At 40.3% G+C, this 16,672-nt stretch overlaps 2 protein-coding genes across 19 annotated transcripts in view; one reads left to right on the forward strand and one right to left on the reverse strand.

The window, feature by feature from the left end:
* VEPH1 (ventricular zone expressed PH domain containing 1) overlaps positions 1–16,672 on the reverse strand; it is a 759,919-nt gene that overhangs the window by 213,177 nt on the left and 530,070 nt on the right. For all 18 annotated transcript variants that reach the window (XR_007155827.1, XM_047876091.1, XM_047876078.1 and 15 more), the window contains one exon: positions 16,485–16,659. Coding sequence is in view for 17 of the 18 variants with exons in the window: in XM_047876091.1 (XP_047732047.1) it covers positions 16,485–16,659 (175 nt within the window). In the remaining variant the exon portion in view is untranslated. The remainder of the gene's footprint in view (positions 1–16,484; positions 16,660–16,672) is intronic.
* On the forward strand, positions 712–6,736 carry PTX3 (pentraxin 3). The gene is made up of 3 exons (XM_047876096.1): positions 712–841; positions 1,295–1,696; positions 5,656–6,736. The coding sequence occupies exons 1-3, from the start codon at positions 712–714 to the stop codon at positions 6,267–6,269; spliced, it is 1,146 nt and encodes a 381-aa protein (XP_047732052.1). The 3' UTR covers positions 6,270–6,736.

Here is a 16,672-nt window from a genome sequence, read left to right on the forward strand (position 1 = left end):
CATTTTAAAAGTATGTTTATAAAAGCATAGTTGCAACTCCAGAAGGCTTAAAGATGGAATAACTCAGAATGGACTTGGCTTCTAGGGCCATGAAAACCCTTACCAAGTTGGTTTATCTCAGAATCACAGAGTAATTTTCACAACTCAGACCTATAAAACTGTGTACAAAGGATAAGTGGGACAGTTTTCTATACATAAAGGGCTGTGAAACTGTAAAAGCGCCACACGAAATGCTGGAATGATGATCTTGCTTTCATGCCTCTATGCCTGCTGACTTACTTCCCCCCCTACCTCCCCTCCCCTCCCCTGCCTTTCATCCCTCAGTGTTACCAATTCAAGTTACAACAGCTAATCCTCACGGGGACAGTCTTAGCCCAGTTTCCCCACCTCTTTCCCCTCTGACCCTCCTCCAATTAATCTGACTGCAGTGTAAACCTTTGCGGTCTATTATTGTGCAACGTCCACATTTCCCTCGCCCTCCCACCCAGCCCCCTCCCCTCCAAATTCTGGGGAACTCCCGTTACCGCGGTGCCACCGGCATTACTCATTCATCTCCATTCAGGCTTTCCCCAGCATTTATTAAGGGCTCTCTGCTCCTGCCTCTCACTCTCCCTCTCCGCTGCTCAAACACTGCTCACTCGAGAGCCCGCCTCGTCCCCTCAGGCCAGCTGTGGGAAGCGGCAAAAGAAAGAACTTTGTCTCTCTCCAGCAATGCATCTCCCTGCGATTCTGTTTTGTGCTCTCTGGTGTGCGGTGTCTGCCGAGACCTCGGATGATTATGAGCTCATGTATGTGAATTTGGACAACGAAATAGACAATGGACTCCATCCCACTGAGGACCGTAAGTTCATCTTAACTGTTTCTCTGCTAACCCTAACTACATATCCATCCCTGTGGGTCTAAATATTATACATATACTTCGTAGCCAACGAAATGAGCTTTAAAAAAACTATAGTTTGTTTTGCCAAAGAAAAGAAGCACTTTAGGAAAGGGGGAGGTTTCAAAAAGTTCTGTCACAGACACATAATGGCTTGGACCGCATGAAATCGCCGATATTTGCCCGTTTTGAGCCTCATGAACGGCAATTTCACAGCGTTCCACTTAATATGTACCTCCGTGAATGGTTTCCGTCATTGTCGAGAGAGTCACGCGCTGTTTTCCGGAGGTGTCCTTAAAGGGGAGGGGGTGCTGGGGACGGGCAGTAACTTGGGACCACCGAGGGAGGTCGGCTTTCTACAAAGCACGCCCTGGGAAGGCCTGGGCGGGCCGGTAACGCGTGTGTCCTGCGCTCTAGCCACGCCGTGTGACTGCCGTCGGGAGCACACCGAGTGGGACAAGCTCTTCATCATGCTGGAGGACTCGCAGATGAGGGAGGGCATGCTGCTGCAGGCCACCGACGACGTCCTCCGGGGCGAGCTGCAGAGGCTGCGGGCGGAGCTGGGCCGCCTGGCGGGCAGCCTGGCGAGGCCGTGCGCGCCGCCGGCCCCCGCGGAGGCCCGGCTGGCCCGGGCGCTGGACGAGCTGCTGCAGGCGAGTCGCGACGCGGGCCGCAGGCTGGCGCGCCTGGAGAGCGCGGAGACGCCGCGCCCGGAGGAGGCGGGGCGCGCCCTGGGCGCGGTGCTCGAGGAGCTGCGGCGGACGCGAGCCGACCTCCGCGCGGTGCAGGGCTGGGCGGCCGGGCGCTGGCTGCCGGCAGGTAAGGACGCGGAGCGGAGCGGCCCCCTCCCCTCCCCCGCCGCTTTGTCCTCGGAACGCGCGTGGCGGGAAGCCCAGTGGCAGCCCCCTAGGGCCAGCTTCAGTGGGGACACACGCAGCTCTAGTTCTCTATGCACGCTCACACGGATCACATACGCCATACAAGGCGCGAAAACTGACTTTGAAAAGTATTCTCCGGCCGCGGGGAGCCCAGAAGAGACCTGTGCACGTAACCATCACAGTCTTGAAATAGACGTCAAGGGCCCCTGACACCCGATCCGACCAGGAGGTGCAGGAGCTCTATTGGCCGGTTATAACCGTGACCTCTCTAGCTGTCCGGCTTCCCTCCGTTAGGGATTTCCACTTCTTCTAATTTTAGCCTGTCTCTCTTTAGGGGGGAAAGGGCTCCGGTTCCCCCGCGCTATTTCAGGGCCCAGCCTAATTTTTAGGGACACGTTCCAATCCCTGGGCCGGCCCCTCCTCCCCGCTGGTTCTGAGCAAGAGACTTGAGACTGAACCTGATCTCCTGAAAGATTAGTGGAATTCCTGAGGGGTCCCCCAGCCCCCGGGGCCTGGGGAATTAGCCTGTGAGAGAGGAGGCTTGGGATAAACTTGCGGGGGCGGGATCCAAGGTAGAATGGTCTGAGGTAGGAGCCAATTGGTAACCCTCCTCCCCAGTGATTTAAGGGGTGAGAGCCAAAGGAGAGAGAGGGAGAGAGAGAGAGAGAGAGAAAGACAGGCGGTTCGAACCAGATGCAACTTGTTGGAAGTCCCATGTGATACTACATGAATCTCCAAACACATGTGGGTCTGAAAAATACATTGGGAAGATGGCTAAAAGAAATGAGATTTATTTGGAGCCAAGTAACACTCCCTTACAAGTCAAACTTTTTTGGAGATAGTAGGGCAAAAATCATTTGTGGGTTATATTAGAAAATCAGCGACTTGGGTAAGAAAATGTAATTTACGCTGTTCCTGAGAATCTCATGAAGGGAAAACAATCACAAACAATGCCATTCCTCTTTACAGTTACAATAAAGCAACTCATCTGTTGAAGTAGGAGGAAGAATCATAAGCATGTGTGAGAGCATGTTTCATTTAAAATTACAGAAACCATACCAGAGTATCAGTCGTTACTAAATAGCTGAGGACTGTTTGGCAGTACTGAGCATATTTTCTTGAATGTATTACGTGTGGTTTCAGAGACTGAAAAAGCATAAAATGAAATATACAATAGATCCTCAATGTAAGTGGCAAATAATCTGGTGCCTGTCTTAATGGATGAAATCTCTTGTCTTTGGCAAACCATATAAAATCATTGTGCATTTAATGTACCTGATTAAGGCGAATTTTCACTCTCACCTCTGTATGCTAGTTAGAGCAGAGAGGAATGTATTTCTGAATTCTAAAATAGTTAATTTCTTATATCCAATAGTACTTTTTCCACATGGTTTGGTTTCTCTTCCCTTGGTTTCTTGCCAGCTTGGTTCCTAAGGGATTCCTAATTATTCTGTTGTCGGCCTCCTAAGAACCTGGTTTTAATTTTGTTCGGTCTTTGATAATATAATCAGAAAAACCTATTAGTTAAAAGCCATTTCATGAGAGTCTCTGACATTTTGAAGAGATAGCAAGAGCCTCAGTGACTGGTCCCCACCAAAAAATCCACAAAAATCCTGTGAACAACAAGTTACACTCCATGAATTCCTATGGCCAGTGCACCCTGCAGGGGAAGCTGGGTCTCAGAGAGGCAATCAAGGAATGCTTTGGAATGCAATCATGACTGCCTGGGTTTATTTAAACAGGAAATCAGTTAATTAGACTGCAATAGGCCCCTTCTTGAACACTACTTTACTGGGACATTACAGAGAAGATCTCAAATGGTTATGCATCTTTTATTCCATTATCTTTGTTTGATTTAATTAACACAACTAGAAAAAAATGCATCTACCGATTTCATTTGAAAAAAGAATGCCTCATTAAGAATTTCAAAAATCTTCAAAAATTCAAATTACTCACTGAAAAAGTTAATAGCAAAATGTAACAGGGCCAACTTGTGCTTTAGTGTTGTTGTTACTTTCATACAATTTTCTGAATCTCAGTATTTCTTTGATTATTTCTAGGTCCACATCTGTCTAATTTTTTAGGACAGAGCCTAGCCCTCAATCACTTGCAGTCATTGAACTTAGTTCAGCACACTTTTCATGGGCGTTTGGTGCCTGCAAGTTCTACACATTCACCAGTTAGTCTCTAAATGCTCTGGAAGTTTGTTTATCAAAGCTATTTTGTGGTAAATCTTCAGTTTGTCATAAAGTGAATACTTCGGCTCATTTACATTAAAAAAAATTCTTTTTTCTGGTCTCTCATACACCTATGAAGTTATCACAAAGTAGAGTTCACCCGTGAAAGGCTTTAGCATGTTTCCCAGAGACACCTAGAAGATCTTCACTTCAGCATCTCTAGCTTCCTGACCAGACATGTGACCTGGAGATGAACTGAGGTGGGAGTTTACTGAGCTCCCAACTCCCATGTCACAAAGTCTCCTTCCAAGTGCTCTTGAGCAGAAATATGTCCTCCAGTAGGACCGTTGAAAGAGTTCACTCTTCCTTAAAGGCTTTCTATTGTTGCTTAAACAGTATGTATAAGCCTGTGGACAAAATAAGAGTTTCTAAGCATATCCTTGGGCTACACAGTTCTTCCCGAATACTATATATTTGTTGTTTACAGACTTGCAGAATATTAGGAAGAGACTGGAAGAGGCTTTTAACCTATAAAAGCCTAGAGAGATATGGGGCTCATCAAAAACTGCATGCTTGCTAATAGTAAAACAAACTGAGTTCCAGCCCCCCTTGTCAAATCTAGGGGTTCTTCTACCATTAAGAAGCAATGCAGTGTGCTAGTTAGGGCATGGCCTCTGATGACCAGGTTACTTAGTGCTCTATGCCTTACTTTTCTCCTTTGTAGAATGGGAATATGAAGACTATCCCTTAATATGGGAATATTAAGATTAAAATGATATACAGGGATTAGAACAGTATTTGGTACACAGAGATTACCCAATTAGAGTTAGTCATCATTATCATCTATTGCTGACTTTCAAAGGTAGCTTTCTGCAAACTTTGCAAAGTTTACAACTCTCTGGAACATGAGGTATATGAAATGTATTCAGCAACAATATGACTGTCCTAGATTTTCACTTAAAAATGCATGTTGACTTGGGGCATCTGGGTGACTCAGCTGACTGAGCACCAACTCTTGGTTTCTGCTCGGGTCACAATCTCACAGTTCATTAGATCGAGCCCTGAGTCAGGCTCTTCACTGACAGCACTGAGCCTGCTTGGGATTCTTTCCCTCTTCCTCTGCTCCTCTTTTGTGCTGGTGCTCACTTGCTGGCTGTCTCTCTCTCAAAATAAATAAATAAAACATTAACACATAAAATAAAAATACATGTTGACCATGGGTAAATAGGGTGAGCCAGGTCCATTGAATTTCATAGGTTTTTTGTTTTTATTCTAAAAGCTTGGTGAAGTCAAGAAGAGGGAAACAAGTTTGGCTCTAGGTTTTTTGAAAATACAGTGTCATTGTTTGAAGTTAAAGCATAGTGACTCAACATTTTTATTTTAAAAAAAGCAGTAAAAGGAAATAAGCTAATTGTGAGGGGAACTAGTTATTAAAATATGGTTTCCATTATTTTCTGAGTTGGGACAATTTGGCTCCCCTGCATGTCATCTTGTCCACTTAGATGCCTCACTGAGCAAGCCTCACAATTGACTTTCCTTATTCCTGTTTTCTTTGCTCTACCAAGAAATCACTCTTGAAGCTCCTCAAGTCATGGTGTAATACTGCATATAATTTTCAGTGGTAGTCATTAAAATGCCTATGCTAAAAGACCCAAATGCTGGAATCGTTTCTGAGTGAATTTATATTTTGTTTCCTATCCTTCTTACTTTCTTGCCATTCTAGGTTGTGAAACAGCACTTTTATTCCCAATGCGTTCCAAGAAGATTTTTGGAAGCGTGCATCCAGTGACACCAATGAAGCTTGAGTCTTTTAGTGCCTGCATTTGGGTCAAAGCCACAGATGTATTAAACAAAACCATCCTGTTTTCGTATGGCACAAAGAGAAATCCATATGAGATCCAGCTGTACCTTGGCTATCAGTCCATAGTGTTTGTGGTGGGTGGAGAGGAGAACAGACTGATTGCTAATACTGTGATTTCCCTGGGAAAGTGGACCCATCTGTGCAGCACCTGGAATTCAGAGAAGGGGCGCATGTCCTTGTGGGTAAACAGTGAACTGGTGGCTACCACTGTCGAGATGGCCATAGGTCATATTGTTCCTGAGGGAGGGATCCTGCAGATTGGCCAAGAAAAGAACGGCTGCTGTGTAGGTGGTGGCTTTGATGAAACACTAGCCTTTTCTGGAAGACTCACAGGCTTTAATATCTGGGATCGCGTTCTCAGCAATGAAGAGATAAGAGAGACCGCAGGAGCTGATTCTTGTCACATCCGGGGAAATGTTGTTGGGTGGGGAGTCACAGAAATTCAGCCACATGGAGGAGCTCAGTATGTTTCATAAGTGTTGTGAAACTCTACTTGAAGCCAAAGAAAGAAACTCACGTTTTCAACATATGCCAGTTGGGAAGGTCTAAAAACCTCAGTGCAAATTAAGCACACTTGAGATTAATGAAGGGGAGAGTTGAGATCAATTTTTATTCATCTTGGCAAAATACTGAATAAACAGTTGAAGACAAGACATTGGAGAATGCTTTTGGGGATATTGTTACTAGACTTTATGCCAGGTGCTTTCAGATTAATGCCATGTCTTTGTCAGATAAACTCTCAAATAATTAAAACGGACTGTATTGTTGAACAGAAGGACAATTGTTTTACTTTCCTTTGGTTAATTTTGTTTTGGCCAGAGAGGACTTTTACATTGGAAGAAAAATAAAATAACATATTGCTGTCCATTGTTCATTGTTATTGGTATGTACCTTATTAAAAAATGATGATAAAACATATTTATACTACAATGTGACTTAACAAATGCAAATGTAGTTTATGTGTTATAACCGAATGTCACTTTTTTGAGAAGATAGTTATATAAGTTATATTGTAAAATGGTTTTGTATTAATTTTATTAAGACTATTTTTGTAAAGCTGTACTGTAAATAAAATATTTTATAAAACTATCCCGTATCATCTAACTATAAATTTAAAAGATGTTTTGGAGCAAATGCAAACTTGAAGTAGGAAACAGTTTTCAGATACTAATCTATTGTATGAATGGTAATAGCTAATATTGTTAGAAATAACCTATAGAGTTGCTTTAAGCTTTGGCTTCCTATAAATCATAAGCAAAACATCTGATCTTGGCTAAGTCAATTCATCTCTCTGAGTTTTAGTTTTCTCCACTGAGAAATCAAGGAATTGAGGAAAAATGATCTCTAAGTCCCTTCCAATTTGGCAAATCTATGACCATATACAACTTTCTGTCCTGTGTAACACAGCAACAAACATAAGTTAGCATAGTTCCCCAAATGTATGTGATGAGGACTGTTACTGGGGAGATCTAAAAATCTGGAAAGGAAACGATGACTCCTACCCTGAAAGCGTACCCCATTCTCATACTCATGCATGAAGGAGAGGACAATCAAACCTCTTCACCCTGCAGAAGGTGAGGTAACTCTCTCCCACACTGATGTTCTCCTCCTGTCGAGGTTATGCAGGGCTAATAGAAGACTATGGCAAAGCTGTTTCTGAATGTCAGTAGCAAATGTGGTAGGGCCACAGTGATGATATGTCCACCTAAAGACAGGGCCTGAGCAACCACAGGTCTTCACGGTTTGGGAGGTTTGGAGAATAGGGCCAGGAGTAGTTATCAAACCACATTTTATAACCAACTAGTTGAGTGTCCCTAGACAAGTCACTTAACTCTTCTGGGTTTTCTCAGTAAAAGAAGGGAATTGGTCTCTCATTGCCTTTATCAATAAAATGCCATGAATCTAGGTATGCTTGAGGATGTTTGTGGTATCGATATAGTTTCATTCCACTTGTGAGACCCACAAAATCAGGCTGATGGATCTCCAAAAAGGGTGTTCACAGTTGAGGTCAAAGGCCAGTCTCAGAACCTTGGAGGTTACATGATTCAAGGTTGTAGGCACACTGGCCATACGTTAAGTCCTTGTTTAGCCATTATCTATATGACTTGAGAACTTAACTGGAAGAAAAAAAAAACACTAGATCCAACCACAAGCAGAGAATTAAGCATGCCTTCAATTTCCACATCCCAGATGCAAGAATTAGATCTGCCCAAAATACATGCAAACTCGTATTCTGACAGAGTTAAGCATAAGGGCATTTTTAATTTTTTTATGGGGATCACACATTGAGGGTAAAGAAGAAGCAAACAGAAGAAAAATAAGGAATTCTTGGGTTACAAAAGTAGAAATCACATCTGCTACGGCAGTAAATCCAGATAAGTGGTTCAAGGGATTTCTGATTGTTTCCTAATACTTATTTTTTCCCTCTGTTCTAAAGTAACAACATTCTGGTTTAAATAGTGAGTATGCCCACTCATAGTAAGACTGTATTTTCCAGCATCAATTGCAGCTAGGTGTGGCCAGGTGACTAAGTTCTGGCTGATGTTGAAATATTGAATGTGAATCTCTTTCCCTTCCTCTTCCTCCCAATTGGAATATGGGAATGATGGCAGGAGTTTCAGCAACCATCTTAGACTGTGAAATTCGGAGCAATTTGGGTCTCACATATTGTGAAGCTGCCTTGCCAGTCCTGGGCTGCCTATCCCTGCAATTCTTCTATAGGAGAGAAAACTACACTTCTGGCATTTTAAATCCACTATTGTTTGACCAACCTAATCTGATCCAGTAGAACAATTTTTGTTTTAATTGAAAAGACCACACACACTTTATTCCCTCAAAACACTCATAGACTATACTTAGAAAATACATTTTATAAATTCTCAGGAAGTTGGCTATTTGACTGTTTTTTTTTTCTAATAGTATTTAATGAGTTTCAGAATACATAGTGTCATTAAAAGGAAGAAGTAAGAAATGTGTAAAACTGACATAAAATTTCTGAAAAGAAATATCAGTATGCTGGTGTAGTTTGGCACATTGGCAAAGAGTTTCATTCGCCAGAATGGTTATTAAGGGCATCGCTGTATCATTGTGTTGTAAAATGTGCAAGATGACTCAAGTTTTTAGGAGGAAAAAATATAATACGTTATATATATAAAATATCAAATATCGTGTGTACGTGTACTAGAGTGACCAATCACCCTGGTTTGCCTAGAATTGTCCCCCCTTTAGCACTGAGAGTCAGCCCTGTGTCTCAGAAAACCCTTCAGTTCTAGACAAATTGTGACAGTTTGTCACTTTGTCACTCTAGTACATATGTATGTATGTCACTAGAGCAATATTTTTGCATATGAATATGTGAACAAAACAGAGTTGATATATTTTCCTTGTCTATTACAATATAAATTGGCTTTTTTTGAAATGTTAATTCCTTTAAAATGTATTCAGAACATTTTACTACTAAGTATACATTTTAGAGTTTGGTACTTGCCATTAGTTAATTAACTTCACTTTAACAATTACATTTGCAAACAAAGAAGAAATTTTAACTGATGTTTAGTTTTTTTAATTAAATGTTATGTGAGAAAGCTTTTCGTTGAGAAGCTTACTGAGGTCAAATGTTTCCAGAACTGTCTTTTAGCCCCTTAATAAATAGCACTCATAAAGTTAAAAATCTTGGTCAAAGTAATGATATACGTTTACATCTATATTCATGGATTTCAGTGAACTAGAAAATAGATTACTGACACTTGCATTCAGTTTCATAAATTTGGACTGTGAAAGAAAGCATGCTGGTCTTGGGCTCAGAAATCTAGCATTCTAATCTTAGAACACCATCACCTACCAACTAGAAGAAGTCAGACCTGCCAAGTAATCTTGATGAGTTTCACAGTAGCCAAGACATTAGAGATAAAGGACTTGCCTACCTTGCTGCAGGGTTATTATGAAAATAAGAGAAAAACTGATAATGTATCTAAAAGTACTTCCTAAACTAATATTTGAAATAAAAGTTGTCTTTAAGTTTTTCCATGTTGTTACCAGTGGATTAAATCAAAAAGAAGCAAACACGTGAAAATACATATGAATAAGCTAACATAAAGATTCCCTTATATTGCGGAGAAGTCATTCTCAGAGGCCAGCCCAGGGATGTTCCTCTCTGTGCAGGCCTTATTTGACTTCACAGCAACATCTGCTGGTGGAGTCAAGCAGGTGCAAACTCTGGAGTGCAACTGATCCCAGACTTAGTTAACAATTCAGAAGAGGGCCTTTTCTGTTTCAAGAGGTGTCTCTATTTCTTGATCCACATTTGGGTTGGCTTTTTTGAACATCATTTTTAATATTTCCCTATGCGTATTCATATTCGGTTGGAATATTCTTAATAAGATTGCTTCATAGCCTGTTTCCTAGAAATTGGATTAATAAATTCTCAACAACCTGTAATATGGTGAACTTAAAACTTTGTTCTTTAAGAATAATTGTATCATGAATTTTTAATGGCTAAGTATCTCCCCAGGGATTATAAAACTCCACAAATGAATCTGGTTCTGCCTTTAATATTTTAATATGGGCCTGGTACATGGCAGATGCTCAATTAGGGATGACAATGACAGTGATGTTGATTATGATAATGACGATGAGAAGAATCACTATAACCATTGATGAACTACGTGCCCAGCATTGTGCAAAGTATAGCTGCTTTATCTATTTAAGCCTCACCTCACCCTATGTGATACATATTATTACTGCCATAATAAATGAAAGGTGAATTTTCTATCTCTATTTTCTGAGACAGCTCACCAATCAGTGGTTTGAATTTTGTCTCACATAGAGAAAGAAATGAGGTGAATTTATCATAATTAACTAGACAGTCTTTTCTAGACTATTGCCAGTAAGTCAGAAAGGAATTTGGACTCTTGCTGAGACAATATAACATTTTCTTTCCAAAGACTTTCTACTTAAGTTTCAAATCATTTGAGGTCATCTTGTGATTTGTGCCAGAGGGCCATGTAAAAGGCGTAGTAATGGAGAGGCATATTTCCTTATTATAACCATTGATTCAGAAATGCAGAGGAAGAGACATCACTACTTTTAGTTTTGGTAGTAGTGATGTGCATTGCATCACAGCGTTCCAAAATTTGGAAAGGATTTCTCTACAAGTCCTTAAATAATCCCTTACAGTTGGAGATACTCTTCCACAATATTGTCAGCTTCCCGGGTAAAAGATGTGCTAAATTATGCTGTACTAAGCATTGGTTGTGCTTTTATATGCCAGTACTTGACAGGTTTTACAAAGCATCTAAATGGCAAAGAACAAGTTTGGAGAACTATTCAAGAGTCATTGAAAAATGACTCTCCCACTCTGAAAAAGCTATGATGTCACAAAATATTAAATTACTTCTGATATTATTTTTTAAATATTTATTTATTTTGAGAGAGAGAGTGCCAGCAGAAGAGAGGGGCAGAGAGAGAGAGAGGGAGAGAGAACCACAAGCAGGCTCCTTGCTCAGCACGGAGCCCAATGTGGGGTTGGAGCCCAGTGTGGAGCTCGATCCCATGACTGAGATCATGACTTAAGCTGAAATCAAGAGTTGGATGCCTAACTGACTGAGCCACCCAGGATCCCCACTTCTGATATTATTTAAGCAGAAAACAAACTTATTACCTAAATGATATCCTTGTCTTATTTTTTAAGTCAAGGGAAGTATTTAATATTTTCCCATTAAGTATGATTTTAGTTGTTGTAGATATTCTTTGTTAGACAAAGCGTGTTCCTTTCTATTGCTAGAGGTTTTTTTGTTTTTTTTGTCATGAACAGACTTTGCATTTTACAAAAGAAGAGGATATACATATGTATATATAATATTCTCTTGTATACATATACAATATCCCCTTAATCAATTGAAGAAAGGTCTCCAAAATTCCTACTTCGCAAAAAAATTTTTTTTCATGCATGGGTACTGAACTTTATGAGATAGTCTTACTGATCACATGACTTTTTGACTCTTTAGTCTTTAACTGTGGAGAATTACATTTTGAATATCAAGACATTCTTGCATTCCTAGGATAAACTCAACTGAATCATTATGAGTTTTAGAATAACAATAGTTATTCCCTCACAAGATATTGGGACAATTACATGAGTTAAGAGACCAGAAAATGGTACACATTAAGCACTCAGCAAATGTTAATGTTATTTTCCATAAGCATTGCTCTAGTCATTTTTATTTGTGATTCGTGATTTGTGCATCTATGTTCATAATTAAGATGGGTGTGTATTTTCCTTTCTTGTGTTTTCCTTTCTGGTTTTTATATCACATATATACCAGCTCACAGAATTAGTTGGAGAATGTTTTTTAATTATCTGAAAAAGCTTAGTTAAGACTGTAATTATTACTTGCATATTTTTTCTAATTGTACAACTGTAAAACTAAATGGAACAGGGTTTTTAAATTTATTTTTATTTTGTTGGGGGGTTGATTTAAAAATACTGATTTGTCTTATTTTTTATAGAGATATTCAGGTTTTCTAGCACCTTACCTCTCAAGTATGAACCAAGGCAATACTGTTCATACTTTTTCTTTTTTAAGTTTATTTATTTATTTTGAGAGAACTAGAGAGAATGCCCATGGGGGGGGGGGAAGGGGGGAGAAAGAGGCGGGGGGGGGGAGAGAGAGAGAGAGAGAGAGAGAGAGAGAGAGAGAGAGAGAATCCCAAGTAGGCTCTGCACTGTCAGCACAGAGACTGACATGGGGCTTGAACTCACAAACTGTGAGATCATGACCTGAGCTGAAATCTAGAGTCCAATGCTTAACTGACTGGTCCACTCAGACACCCTGATACTGCTCATGCCTTTATTTTTTTTCTCCAAATGGAAGAATTTTTCACAATTTCCTTCTCATTGGAAGAATTCAGAGAATATAAAACAGACAAATGGAGTCTAAGCAATTTAAATAAAATGAATTTATATTTACATTGAATGTAAAAGTCAACGTTACTTATATATAATTATTAATAATGAAAAGTAGTAAAAAATTGGCTTGGAAATATTGAAATATTGGCCTTCAGGGATAAATACACAAGCTCTTTGACAATACACAAGCTCTCATGATTGACTTGTAATTATAAAGGAGGCGTTTGGTTTGGAATTAAGGACAAACATGTATAAAACAATTGAAAAATGTTATCAGTGGAGTAATATCAACTAAGTATAAGAAGTAGTCACCACTGGTATACCACCAGTCTTGCCTGGCCCTATCTGGTCTACTTTTTCCTTACTATTTTAAAATGAAGGTAGAATGGTTCCGTTCATAAAATTTACACATGCCAAGAACCCGAGAAGAACTACAGATACACTGAGATGAAAGTATCATTATCCAATAAGGTCTTGTTATGCCAAAGCAATGGGGTAATTCTCTAAAAAAGGAAGTATAAGAGGATAAAACTAAGTATATAAGGCTGTTTGTTGGTACCCAGTATTCATTTTAACCATTGCTGGCAATAACCCTGGATTTGGGGAGCAGTGATCTGCATCCCATCCATGTAGTTCTGCTGTAGTTGACCCCCTTTCCTGCCTTGAGGGGGTTCATTACCCAAGCCCGGCCAACTGAAAGACTGTGCTCCCAGGAACAAGCATGGATTGGTTCAGAAATAGGCATATGGCCCATGTTAGGTCAAGCAGAGACAATGAGACTGGGTATGGAGATTTTTTGCTTAATTGGTATTCTTGATGATGTAAACTGGAAGCTGCAGAACCCATAACATGGATCATGAAAATGAAACCAATCCAGGGGCACCTGGTTGGCTCAGTCAGTTAAGTATCTGACTCTTGATTTCCAGCTTAGGTCATGATCTTACTGTCACGAGACTGAACCCAGCACGGGGTGTTGAGTCTGCTTAAGATTATCTTTCTCCCTCCACCCTTCCCCCAAATCTCTCTCTGTCTCAAACAAAACAAAACAAAACAAAACAAAAACAAAAAACAAGTAGAAGAAAGAAAGTGAACCTAATCCAAAGGAAGCAGAGTTGAGTAATGACTTTTGGTACCACCACTGAGCCCTGAATCAAGTCATATGGGAAGTCTGATGTATTTATGTACTTTTCAGTCATGTGTTCTGATAAGTTCTTCCTCCTTCTCCTCCCCTCCTTTGCCTTTTCTTCCTCTTCTTCATTATCACTATCCTCCTCCTCATCACCAAGCTATTCATACCTGGTGTTTCTATCACTTAAAATACTACTAATTGGTAAAATGGGAGAGTAATAGGATTTTTGTTATGGAATTCTTGTGAGGATTAAACGATATAATCCATATAAAGTGCTTAATACATTATTTGGCATAAAGAGAGCATGAAATAAATTTTAGCCATTGTAGTTATAATTGTCATAATCATTATTGTTATTACTGAGTAGATAACAACATCTGTAGACATTGAAAAGTGGGAGAGTGCAGATTAGGATAATATAAATCAAGGAAGAAGATCTAAAGGGAAGAAAACTATAGGTAAGGAAAACAGAAATCCCAATGATGTCTCCTAGGGCTGATTGTAGGGTATATATGACAAAGATATGCAGAACAGAAACTTACTCAGAGACAGCAAGATCCTCTCTACCCTGCAGCTTTAAGTTTGATGGGCTCATGTGAATGGCTGTGGAGTTATACAGACACATTAGTCTTAAAAATCTAAACCCTGAAATATGTAGCCCCAACTTCTTATAGGTCAAATTATCATGTCTTTTATGGTAATTTTTATAGTGTCACATCGAATAAACCAAATCGTTTGTTTATTTCAAATGCTTGCAATGAATTCAAAAAGTGTATTTGTGTTTCAAAAGAGTTCTTTGTTATTAAAAGTGCAATTCAAAAAAAGAAAAAAAAACAAAAAAAGAAACAAAACATGAGCTAAGCTCTTTGCAGCTGCAAAGAAACAATTCTTTTTTTTTTTTCAATAAATCTGTTACTTGCAAGTCAACTACCATGGTTTTAAAATGTGTGGTGTGTAGAAGCGCTTTTTAATATCATATAAAATCTCTTTCAAATATGTAGTCAAGGTGGTGAAAAAGGCATAACTGCTTTTCTGGACTTTTAGAAACTTTAGCATCATGATTAAAAGTTAAATTAGCAATTCAATCCTGTAGCCAAAGAAAATGAGAAATTAATGATACTGCCTAGTAACATCCATGACAAATCTTTAGAGGGAAACACAGGTAAAGTTAAAGTGATGAATCTCCACTGTCAAGGCTGGGCTTCAGACATATCTGGGCATCTGTCAGACCACTGAGGTGGCTGGTCAGATGTCGAGGGTTGGTGCTATGAACTCTTCTTAGGAATGTCTGGTACAATGAAATAAGCCTTTGTCCTTGGTGGGCCATAGTCATTTTGAAAACTTTTTGATTAATTTCTTGCTAGCTTGATTCTTGGCTGGATAGTTGAGCCCAGGCATGAGAGAGAAAGTTTTTAGACAGAACAGAAGGATACATTTTACTGCAAACTTGGGAACAGTTTGGTACTGGGAGCTAAGCAACCCCGCTTTGGGGCCTCTTTATCAAAGTGTAACACCAAGGAGAGAGACAGGTGTTCTTCCCCATCCTGCCATAGGCTGCCACATGAAATTAGTGAAGTGGGGGTTGGCTCCTGAAGCTTCAGGGGGAACGGCACAAAGGAACAGAGGCTGCCATCCTTGACAAGGCACTACGCAGTGAAATCAGTTCCTGGAACCTCCATGGTAGCAGCCACAGAGTTTGCTGGGCTCGGGGTAGTAGAAGTGGACACACCATAGCATGCTGGGCCAGGAAGCATAGGGAAAGTAACAACGTGGGCTTATGAATTGGTCTGGATACCTCAGAAAGGGAGCATTTGTGGAGCATGGAGACTCTAAGAAACACTTGGTCTGAGTGGACTTTACAGAGGGTTGATGCTCAACCTGAGCACTTGGGGTATGTGGCAGTAGAATGTGGGCCAAGATACGCATAGACCTTTGATTATTATTAATGAGAATTGGGGGGAATTGGGTGCATATCATATAATACCATAAATTGTCTCTGATCCCAAATCAAAGATACCAAAAAACCATGGTTTCTGACAGATCTGAAACCAAAGGAAAAAACTTAAGAAAAGAGAATAATTTGACTGGACTAACTTGATCTCTTTCATTCAAATATGAAACAATTAACAGAGATGTCCTGATTTGATTTCTTTATGGTAGTATTTAACACAATTACACATCAGTCCCAAGTCATGTTCACAATTGAAGAAGTCTTCACATGTTCTCTGGTATATTTTACCTAGCATCCCTTGCTTTTGGAAACCAAAGGCAGGAGAGGTTGTCCGTCTGTCACTGAGAACAGTGGGACATGTTCCACTCAGTGCAGACAAGTAGGTTCTCCACAACTGGTAGCTGGACAAGGTGACCAGAAGCATGGAAAACACCATTCCCCAAACTGAGAAATGTAGAGTTAGAAGAGAGAGAGCTTACAACTCCTCTATGAGTCAAAATAATTCATCTGCCCAGTGAAGAGACACAGACTCAACCAGCTCAAGAAATCTCACCCCCGTTCACCAACCAGCTAGTGGCAAAGCAGAGAATCTAACGTACCTCTCAATACTCTAGGTCTCCCTTCCACAATCCATTACTGCTTCATGAAAATATTTTCAAATCACTCCTAGAAAAACATCCCCACACTCAGCCTTTGCGCCATACCTTGGAGTATGCTCTTTACTATAACGTCTGTGTGATCAGCCAGAAGATCTGCCTTGGTGATTGCAGCCAGGGACAGGTAGTTGGACATATTCCTGCACAGTTCCTTGTTGCCTCTGTGGAGGAATTTCACTGCTATGGGGATGGCTAACGCCATCACAGGGGGCCGGTTGTAATTCTGAGGAAACATA

This window comes from Prionailurus viverrinus, chromosome C2 (assembly GCF_022837055.1).
Source record: "Prionailurus viverrinus isolate Anna chromosome C2, UM_Priviv_1.0, whole genome shotgun sequence".
NCBI classification, from domain to species: Eukaryota; Metazoa; Chordata; class Mammalia; order Carnivora; family Felidae; genus Prionailurus; species Prionailurus viverrinus.

Excerpts from the sequence above, each read along its gene's own strand:
- PTX3 (XM_047876096.1), top strand. The coding sequence starts at position 712 with ATGCATCTCCCTGCGATTCTGTTTTGTGCTCTCTGGTGTGCGGTGTCT. Across the intron at positions 842-1,294 it reads ACTCCATCCCACTGAGGACC|CCACGCCGTGTGACTGCCGT; the intron begins GTAAGTTCATCT and ends CCTGCGCTCTAG. Across the intron at positions 1,697-5,655 it reads CGGGCGCTGGCTGCCGGCAG|GTTGTGAAACAGCACTTTTA; the intron begins GTAAGGACGCGG and ends TTGCCATTCTAG.